An 11303-nucleotide genomic window follows, 5' to 3' on the forward strand; every position below is an offset into this window, starting at 1 on the left:
TAGTATTTACTAAAGCAGAAGACAAAACAGGAATAGTCAAAACATAACAGTTCACCCATAGGCCTAGGTCATTTTCCCCACTAATGCCCATGATGTCTGAGCTAGGGGTTGAGATAAGTTCAAACTTAAAGAAACCTGGCAGTGAGCCACATACATAAGAAAACTCATATGTCTGGGACAACTCAGGGGACAACTTCAAACAGAAGGCTGGTGTGTCTTTAGTTTCCACATGTCCCTGCTAGATGGGACCATTCCTCTTCTTACCCTTTTTGTTCACTTGCTGGATCAAGCCACTTCTTTCTTATTCCTAGGTCCCTGAAACAGAGGTCAGCTCTTTTAGCAAATATCAGTACTCTGAGGGGGCATGCTTTTACTCCAGGCTTATCAGAATTTTATTTTTTTCTTTCAGAACTTTCATCTGAGGGACCGTCTTTCAGGTTCTCTCAGAACTGATTGTGTTTCTTCTCAAACTACTTCCCTCTGAGTTTTCCATGAAATATTCTTTCCTAATTTTTTCAGCAAATGAAATGTTTACAAAAGAACCCCACTTCTTTACCCCAGTAAACATTCAAAGTCCCTTATGCTATGAAATTGTTTGTGGGACAGTCAGTTTCCTGGGACATATTAAGGGAAGTGACATTAAATAAGGCTAGGAAAGTAGCAGCATATTGTGGAGGTTCCTGAATGAAAAAGTACTGGACCTCATTCAGCTGACCATTGTTTCTCAAATTGTCCTAACCTCAATGGGTATGTGATCAACCATGCAGAAGATGGGAAGATAGCTTGAAGTCCATCTTTTTGGTCATGGGTAATCCATAGCCAAGTGGAGAATTTGTCTCCAACACAACTATATCTACCTTTATTTCCTATCACTCTGCCCTTTTTTATCCTTATATGTAGGTTCCAATTTCCTCCCTTGTAAGTCAGGCATTGCCCTTTAGGAGTAATTAAAACCTAAACTAACCTCTCTCCAGGTTGCTGAGCAGGTGCCATTAAAAAAATTCTATTCTCCTGGCCTGAGCCCCAGATTATTTCATCAATATGATAGATCTTCTTTGAAGGGTACTTTGAGTCCAAAGCTAATAAATAAAAGCTTCACCTCCCCCTACCAACATTTCATTTTGAGTGGGACAGGAAGGGTCACCTCAGATAAGCAAGTATTCATGGCTTGTGATCTGGGTAGATGATATTCCATTATTTTTCTCCCCCAATCCACTGGTCTTCCAAACTTCCCTATTATTGTAAAAGGTACCTCCATTCTTCCAGTCTCCCAGGTTTTCACAGCTCCATGTCATCTTCAACTCCTCAGTTTTCTTCACCCTATATCCACATATCATATCAATCGCCAAATCAGTCTTAACTTCACATTCCTCACATCTGACCCCTTCTTTCTATTCACCCTGGTTGAATGAGGAAAGGAAGCTTTTATTAAACCTTTACTATATGCAAGGTTACTATATGCCCTATAAGCACAGTGATAAATATGGAAAATACAAAAAGAAAAGATAATCACTGCTCTCAAAGAGCTCACAATCTAATGGAGAGACGACATATTTGGAAGATTTCAGCAGTGGAAAGGGGTCCCATGTTCCTTAGGGGGCAATGGCAAAACAGATGGGAATTTCTCTTCTTTAATGTCATTTCCACTAATAAAATGACTTCTGTTTCTGAAATTGAACCATTTGGCAGTGTCAAGGGCTTTGGTAGCACGAACTTTCCTCTGGGTCATCAGAAGCCTTGGCTGCAGCATCTGCAGGAAGAGTTGCCAAGCTGCATCTTCAAATGGATGATGGATGCGGACTGTGGCTTTTGGTTTTTGTTTTGTTTTGCACTAAGGGCACTGAGCACTTAAAAACTCTTGAGTAAGGAGCAGATGGGATTAAGTCCCATGCCTGGGAGCCTGCCTAGGAGTGGGCAGCATTTGCTGAGGGTCTTCAAAAGAGGGAGAGAGGAGCTTAAATGGAGAAGATAGGGGTGACCCGGTAAAGAGAGAAGTGTAAGGAGCAATGCTGAGGGCTTGTAACCCAACCCTTAGTGGGTGGTGAGCATCCTCAGTGGGGAGAGAGGAAGGAGAAGGAGGAGGAAGAGGAAAAGTAGGTTTCCAGGAGGACGCGGCTGCACACTGTGGGTACTGAGCTCGTGCTGAGCTGCCTCGAGGCCGTAGGGCTGGAAAGGCTCCAAAGGCTCAGGTTGGCGGTTGATCTGGAGTTCGAGGTGTCTGTCTCGCTGGCGGAATGGCGAGGGAGAGAGGTTGTAGTTGACCCAAAAGCAAGGATCCAAATGTAGCTGGAGGGAGAGGGCTTGATAAAGCCCCGGATGGCCCATAAGAGCCCCTCGGGCCAATCACCGGCCCAGGCAGGTTCCAAGAGTTTATCTCAGTTCCAAGAGAGGCTGCTGCAGGTGAGCTTGAAGGACCTGGGGCAGTTAATGAGATTACGGGGCTTGGAAGCGCTGGAGCAGCTGGAGGCGCACTTCGGAGGCGTTTCAGGGTTGTGCCTGCTGCTGCAGACGAACCCCGAGTTCGGGCTCCCCTTGGACCCTGTCGAACTAAGCCGTAGGCGGGAACAGTTCGGCACCAATGAGGTGCCAAAACCGCGGGGCAAATATTTTTTGGAACTGGTGTGGGACTCGCTGCAGGACACTACGCTCATCTTCCTGGAGATGGCGGCTGTCCTGTCACTGGCTGTGGCCTTCTATGAGCTCAAGATCAACCGAGAGACCAAAGGTTGCGACGCTGGCGGGATCCTAGGAGGCTCTGAGAAGGAGGCTGAAGTTGAGTTGGTGAAGTGGCTGGAGGGCACTGTCCTGCTGGTATCTGTGGCTTTGGTGGTTCTGACCACAGCCTTAAGTGACTGGAACAAGGAGAAGCAGTTCAGGAATCTGGAAGACCGAGTGGTCCAAAGTCAGAAGGGAAAGGTATTTCGGAATGGCCAGATCCTGGAGGTACCAGTCAAGGACATCGTGGTGGGTGATGTGGTCCCGGTGTCATATGGGGACATGCTGCCCGCAGATGGGGTACTACTCCATGGGCTAAACTTAAAAATGGACGAGAGTTCCCTGACCGGAGAGCTGAACATGGTGAAGAAGTCCTTGGACCGGGACCCAATTCTTCTGTCTGGAACCTACGTGAGGGAGGGCTGCGGCAAAATCGTGGTAACAGCTGTAGGGCCCAATTCGCAAACGGGGATCATCCTGACCTTGCTTGATGCTAGTGCCCAGCAAGGAAGACTGGAAGATCAGAGGAAGGCCCAGGAGTGGGAAAGTCATTGCAAAAGTATATTAAAAATAAAAAATTCTTACTCCAAAGAAAAGTTAGTGCTACAAAAGAAACTGTCGAAATTAGCAGTTCTGATTACAAAGTGTAGTATGCTTATGGCTTCAATCACAGTAGTCACCCTTGTGACTCACTTTGTCATTAACACTTTTGTGATCGGGGGACAAAAATGGACTTTGGATTGTACTTCAGTTTATACCCGATACTTTATTAAATTTTTCATTATTGGAATAACAATCTTGGTGGTGGCTATACCTGAAGGTCTTCCTCTTGCAGTGACACTGTCTTTGGCTTACTGGGTAAAGAGAATGATGAAGGACAATAACCTAGTAAGGCATTTGGATGTTTATGAGTCAGTAAGGAAGGCCACAACCATTTGTTTAGACAAAACTGGAACGCTGACCATGAACAGAATGACTGTGGTCCAGGCTTATATTGGTGAGAACCATTACCAAAGGCTTCCCAAAACCAATTCTATCCCAGACCCCATCCTGGAGTACCTTTTAAAGGGTATTGCTATTAATTGTTCTTATACTTCCAATGTCATTCTTCCCAAAGGCAGTCAGAAGTCAGTACAACAAATTGGCAATAAGACCGAATGTGCCTTATTGGGATTTCTCCTGCATTTGGACTTGGATTATGAAACAGAAAGAAACAAAATACCACAGCAGAGTCTGTATAAAGTATATACCTTCAACTCAGATAGAAAATACATGAGCACTGTATTAAAATTGTCCAGCGGAGGTTTCCTGATGTTTAGTAAAGGTCGTTCTGAAATAGTATTAGAGAAGTGTTGTAAAATCCTGGACAAAATGGGAGAGCCTGTGGAACTGACTGACGCCAAAAAAGAAGAGATCCTTCAAAATATTATTGCGCCAATGACTTCTGAAGGACTTCAAACCATTTGTCTAGCCTTCAGAGAGTTCTCGGACCAGGAAATAGAACCAGACTGGGACAGAGAAGAGGATATCATTACAGAACTTACTTGTATTGCCCTCGTGGGCATTGAAGATCCTGTTAGACCTGAGGTTCCAAGTGCCATTAAGGAATGCCAGCAAGCTGGAATCACTGTACGGATGGTCACTGGGGATAACCTCAATACTGCACGGGCTATAGCATTCAAATGTGGCATCTTGAACCTCCATGACAATTACTTGTCTCTAGAGGGCAGAGATTTCAACAGGCTAATTCGGAATAAATATGGGAAGATTGAACAGACACTTTTAGATAAGATTTGGCCAAGGCTTCGTGTGCTTGCAAGCTCTTCCGCCTCTGACAAATACGCTCTTGTAAAGGGTATAATTGACAGTGATGTTTTGGGAGTGAGGCAGATTGTAGCTGTAACAGGGGATGGCACCAATGATGGCCCAGTGTTAAAAGTGGCAGACGTTGGGTTTGCCTTGGGTATCATTGGAACAGATATCGCTAGAGAAGCTTCAGACATCATTCTCATGGATGAGAACTTCACAAGCATTATGAAAGCAATTATGTATGGGAGGAGCATTTATGACAACATCTCCAAGTTCCTCCAGTTTCAGCTTACTATTAGTATAGTAGCAACAATGGTGGCTTTTATTGGGGCATGTGTGACACAGGATTCACCACTCAAAGCGGTACAAATGCTATGGATTAACCTCATAATGGATACATTTGCTTCCTTGGCCTTAGTCACTGAAAAGCCAACAAAGACGCTTCTTCTAAGAGACCCTTATGAAAAGAAACAGCATCTCTTGTCCAGTTCCATGGTAAAGTATATTTTGGGCCATGCGGTATACCAGCTTACAGTCACTTTTGTTCTTATGTTTGTTGGTGAAGAGCTGTTTGGTTTTGAGAATGGGAGAAAAGCCCTTCTCCACGCCTCTCCTTCTACCCACTACACAATGATATTCAACACTTTTGTTATGATGCAGCTTTTCAATGAAATTAATGCCCGAAAGATTCATGGAGAGAGAAATGTTTTGGAAGGAATCCGTAGCAATAATTTCTTTTGCATCATTGTGGGGGGAACCTTTGCCTTTCAGTTCCTCATTGTACAATTTGGTGGAAATATTTTCTGTTGCACCAATCTTAGTCCAGACTTGTGGCTGTGGTGCATTTTCCTAGGAGCAGGGATATTAGTGTGGGGTCAGTTTGTAACCAAGATTCCCAATAAGTGTGTGGAACCCCTCATAAGGTTGATGGGTGGGAGATCAGAGGAAACGGTTGAGACTATATGTCCTGCAATATCAGTGACTGAGGACCTGTGGTGGACTCAGAATCCAAGCAGAATCCAGAATCAGAAAAGACTAATAAAAACATATCATTCTTACTTTCACAGGAGTTTGTCCCAAATTATCCACTGACTATGAGATTCAATGGCAGGACAGGGATTTTTTTTCAAATATTGTTGTTTATTTTCAGTACCCTTCTCTAAACAAAGTACAAATTCATTCCTTCATCTTTTCCCAGATACAAGGCTTTACAATGAATGTGAAGCTATGATTTCTGTATTGGCAAAAACGAGCAAACAAAACATCTTAAGGGATGTTCTTTGGGATCGGACAATGTGAACATGGTCAGAAACAAATGAATTGGATGGAAAGATAATAGAAGAAATATCTAAAGAAACAGGCCAAGAGGCATTATTGGCAACATTTTTATTTCAATTCAGTTTTCCTTTTTTTTTTTTTAAACAGCCTCGTGTGTAAAGAATAAATGTATACATTAATTTTTGCTGTTAATCACAAGACTAGGTTGTATATATCATAAAGGATAAAGGCCTTTTGAGAAGGTGTAGGTTCTAACTATTCTTGTTCAGCTGTAAATAACAAAGATTTGGTCAGCTTCCCTGGAACCTATATTGACTTCTTCCTTGTCGTATATTATATAAAAATAATAAATGATATTACAAAAACATAGGCAACATGAGTGCTTTGTAAAAAAAAACACAAATAGCTGTGATCTGAAATTACTGCCTTTTTCATTAATGTTTCACTAATTGGTATACCAGGTTATATTTACTTCTTAAACATCAACTCACATGAACTATGATGATCATGTTAAAGTCAAACAAGCTTTGCAGTCTTTGCTAAGTGGCCCAAATGACAAATAGAGCAGAGGCATTTCAGCATTTCTAAAATATGACCAGGTCTCTACCACCCAAAAAGATTTGGAAGGTGAAAGGAAGCAGAAGGGGGAAAGAAATAAACCTACTACGTGCCAGTCACTGTGCTAAGGGCTTTTACAAATTTCTCATTTGTTCAAAAACTCAAGAAAGTAGGTACTATTATCCCCATTTTACAGATGGAACAAAGTGAGGTTAAAGGACTTGGTCAGGGTCACAGGAAGTGTCTGAAACGATTTTAACTCTTCTTCCTAACTCTAGGCCCCTAGAAAAATTGAGGCAAAATATTGATTTTTTGCCTACATGATACAAAGAAATGCATTAGTCTTCTGCTTTATTTTGACTGGATCCTTTTATACAAATAAAGGGAAACTATATTAAGAATGTTATGTTCTTTTCCTCCTTGTATATATCATTGATATACTCAATAGCACAATCATAGTATTTAGTCCAAGAAATTATGCTCTAAGTTCTGTACCTGCAAGTTGTCTAAAGGAAGGGGGAGCACTGAGGGGCGCTGGGAAGAATTAAGTTTCTATCCATCCCTTCCCATATTCCTGTGTATTCATGTTCTTGTAGAAGTTGAAATTGGTGTTTAAAATGCTCTACATTAAAAAAAAAAGATATCTAACAAGTGTTGGAAAATTAAGAACTGGATCCAGTAGTTTTTGTTTCATAATGAAGATGTAGTCACCTCTTGAATCCTCCTCATTCAAGCAGTCAGTCAATCAATAAGCATCTTTTAGACATTAAACTGTGAGTTCGTTGAGGGCAGAGGCTGTCTTTTCCTTTTTTATGTATCCCCATTGCTCAGCACAGTGCCTGGTACATAGAAGGTGCTTAATAAATGATTATTGACTGACTGGCATTTGTGGTGTGCATAAACACTAGATGATGCTGAAGGGGTTAAGAGAAAGTAGAAGGCATGCCTCCTGTCTTCAGTGAACTTTGGCAAACATTGAACTTGGCAGAGCATTGATTTAAAAAAAAGGTTTTTAAATATTAAATCATGTTAATAATAAAAATATATTTGATTTCTTGGTCTATAATTGTCCTAACCTATCTGAGCTAGCAGGCCAACTTTTGTTGTTCAGCCATTTCACTCATGTCCAACCCTTCCTTCCTGACACCATTTGGAGTTTTCTTGGTTGAGATCCTGGAATGGTTTGCCATTTTCTTCTCTAATTCATTTTACAGATGAGGAAACCGAGGTAAACAGGGTTAAGTGATCTGCCCAAGGTCACACAGCTAATAAGTGTCCAAGGTCAAATTTGAATTCAGGAAGATAAGTCTTCCTGACTCTAGGTCTGGCACTCTATCCACTGCACCATAGCGATTAAGCCAGCTACTTATCCAGGAATTCTCAATTGCCTTATCTTTGATAACTTCATCTATATGCTGGAGACAGTACTGTTAGAAATTGAAATCAGCTTCCTGGGTTTTTCATAGGGGGATGGATGTGTGTGGGGTGGGGGTTGAGGGGTGGGTTGAGGAAAATGTAAGAAAAATCTTGGAATGCAATACATGAGCTTTGTAATATCCTGAAAAGTGTGTTGCATCCCTCTTGGGAAGATGATTACATGTATTTGCAATGTGACATGGGAGCAGATTACAGGACAAAAGGTAGTGATCTGGTGACTCTTGATCATAAAAAAAAAACTTGAGTGACTTTGGGTAAGTCACCTAACCTATAACTTTAGTAACCTCATCTCTAAAATGAGAGAGTTGGACTGGAGAGCCTCTGAAGTCCCTTCCAGCTGTATATTTATGATCCTATTCAACCTAGGAGGGGAAAGAAAATTATATTTTTATGGGAAAAAGCAGAGTATTTCTTTTGGGAATTATGTAAAATATCCCAGGAACATTTGAAAAGTATGGAGTATTTCTATAACTCTCCATACGATAAAAGAGCACATTCTCAATTTAATAACTGGTGGTATACATCTTTTGAAAAATGCAGTGTTTTCGGACACCAACACATCAACACTCTGCTAATTTATATTATTAACGGTATTTTGGAAAAATATTTTTAAGGAAAACTCAAGAAATGTAGTAACAAGCCTTATAGTCAACACTTTAGGAGAATAGTTAAATATCAGGCAGGTTCATATGTGATGTAATATGTTTGAAAATTGTGCTTTTTATGTTAAGAATCATCAAGAATTTGCTTTAGGTTTCCTTTTAATGTGGTTACTCTTACTCTTGTAGAGTAGGAACCAGTTGATGGCATGAAGCAATTGACTTCTCTAATAAATTCTTAGAAACTTTCATAAATCATACATTCGCAATTTGAAAAAAAGATAGTAAGATAGTACTTGGTTCTCCTCTTTGTCTCCAAAATGTTGATGACTATATAACCTTAAGAGAAGGGAGAAGAAAGCACTTGTAGTCCTCTCTTCCCAGTCCTTCCCACTACTCTCCTGAAACTTCCCTAGCCTCTGCACAAAAAGAATTACTTTCCAGTTGCTTGCAGACTCAGTAGGCAGAGCAATGTGAGGCCATGAGAATCAAGATGAATGTCACAAGTCCACAACCCACCCTGGTGCCTCTGCATGGTATGGTGAAAACAGTATTCGAATCAGAACATTCAATTCTAGCCCAGATTTTTGAGTTGTGTATCTGTGACCAAGTCATTTTACCACTCTCAGAATTGGTTCCCTCCCCTGTAAAGTGGAGATCATTATATGGTATCCATCTCACAAGACTACTGGGGAGAAAAACCTTTCTAAATCTCAAATCACTATATAAGTGTGAATTACTGTAGCAGAGATCAGCCAACTGATAGCTGGACATTGATTCAAGAATTTGAATGCTAGGGGAGATGGAAATGACTCAGCTAATGTTAATAATAACCCCAGAAATTCACTGCAAGTCAATCAGCTATGAATCCTCTTTCTTACCAGAGTAAATTAGAGAGGAAGGTCACTTCTCTCTTTCACAGCGTCTTGCTGGTATCCCTTTCCTGTTTTGCTTTAGCCCTTGCTTAGATGTTTCTTTTAACCTCAAATATTTTGCCTATATAAACATTGCAGGAGCCTAATAGTGCTTTGAAATGCCTTGGTTTGTCTCCTCTTGGGGAGAGTTGTATTGGCAGTCCCTACAAAGGAGTTTAGTTCATTTCTTAAGTACATTGTCAAATCATTGTCTATATGGGTAGCGTAGATTGAAGAATGAACCTCAGGTGCCAGGCTATGGACCTGTTCATCTTCACCCTTCTCCCAGCCTCGCTTATCTAGGGGCTCTTTGGCTTCAGTTGTGTAGCACTGTGTAGGCAAATACCTCTCAGGTATAACATCTACCTTAAGACCTCTTCCTAGTAGTAATCTGGTCTGTGCCCTGCTACCAGAGTCATCTTCCTCAAATGCATTTCTTAATTTTCTCTCTCTCCTGCCCAAAAACCTTTTAGCATCTCCATACTGCATGAAGGTGAAACCCTCATGCTTGGTTTTCAAATTCTTCATAATCTGGATGGATGCTCATTTTCTACTCTTCCCCAGTGTGGATTCCCACAGTGCCCAGGCACATCTTTATCAATGGCACCATACGTGCTCACCGCTGCTTTGGTCTTTTTGCTAATGTAGTCTTGGCATGTAAAACTTTCCTGTTTTCCCCAGAGCTATTTAATTCTTACCCGTTCTACCACTACCCGATTTTCAAAGTAAAATTCAGATCTCATGTCCTCCGTGACGCCTTTTAAAAAATTTCTGCAGATCTCACTGATACCCCTTCTCTGAACTCCAGCTGTGTTTATAGTCTTTACTGCCATTTCAGTATGCAGAGTCTTACCTTTCATGTTCAGTCTTCTCTCTCCAACTAGACTATGGGGTTGACAGCAGAGATCACATACTCTTCTTCTGCCTCCCCACAGTGTTGAGATAAAGGAATTCTCCTAGAGAGTAGGACAATCAGCCCAATGATGATTAGGATACTTATTTATTAAGTGATCAGGAACAATTATAAGGAAGGAAGCAAATGATAAAGTAAATGATGATAATACATTTTTAAATGATAAATAAATTGATGACATTATTGGTCATATGGTCTATGTTTATTGGTCATAAGTGATCATTTGCTGAATGCTAAAAGGCTAGTAGTATTCATTATTAATCATTTGTACCTGCCCAAACTAGCTGAGAGACCAGGGAAAGGAATAATGAGACCAGCTTCCAAAACAGCAAACCTAGGAACCTTGAGGTCGTAGGAGGGGATCATAACTCACAGGCAATTCCAAAAAGGAAATAAATCTAAGGGGAGCCACAGAAGGTTCTGAGGCTTTATTTGAGAGTCTTAACCAGGGCATCTGGAAACCAAGGTAACTATCAGTGATCTATATACTGTCTTATGTTTATCTTCCTGCTGGAGGCAATTGACCAGCTCTGTGTATGTTAAATGGAACTTAGCCTCCTGACTTAGAAAAGTAACTTCCTGGTTGCAAAAGCCCTTGCTAGATGTTACAATAGACTTCAGTATTGGGAAGTCAAAAGCCGCATAGATGTGCTTATGAGTTCTTTTCTTTGGGGTTCCACATGTTGAAATGCTACTTTATGGTACATAGAGGTAGAAAAGTGAACTCCTTATACAAAAAGATTCTAACAAGGAGATTCAAATCTTATTTTTCTTAATTTTAATTTAAGTTTTAAAATTTTTTCCATGGTTACATGATTCATGTTTTCTCCCTCCCCCATCCCTCCCCTCTCCCAGCCAGAGTTAATAAGCAATTCCACTGGGAGATTTTATATATATACACACACACACACATATATATATATATATATACACACACATATATATATATATATTTATTTATAATCACTCAAACCCATTCCCATACTATTCATTTTTTTTAAACCCTTAACTTCTGTGTATTGGCTCTAAGGCAGAAGAGTGGTAAGAGTAGGTAATGGGGGTCAAGTGACTTGCCCAGGG

The 11303-nt window shown here is 40.8% G+C and overlaps 1 protein-coding gene across 1 annotated transcript; it reads left to right on the forward strand.

Moving 5' to 3' along the window:
- The first annotated feature begins 2316 nt into the window (after positions 1-2316).
- LOC123234840 (plasma membrane calcium-transporting ATPase 1-like) lies at positions 2317-5616 on the forward strand. The gene has a single exon (XM_044660830.1). It carries the CDS (start codon positions 2317-2319, stop codon positions 5614-5616), a length of 3300 nt encoding a protein of 1099 aa, XP_044516765.1.
- Positions 5617-11303: the final 5687 nt, after the last annotated feature.

The sequence above is a fragment of the Gracilinanus agilis genome, chromosome 2, assembly GCF_016433145.1.
Source record: "Gracilinanus agilis isolate LMUSP501 chromosome 2, AgileGrace, whole genome shotgun sequence".
Classification (NCBI taxonomy): Eukaryota; Metazoa; Chordata; class Mammalia; order Didelphimorphia; family Didelphidae; genus Gracilinanus; species Gracilinanus agilis.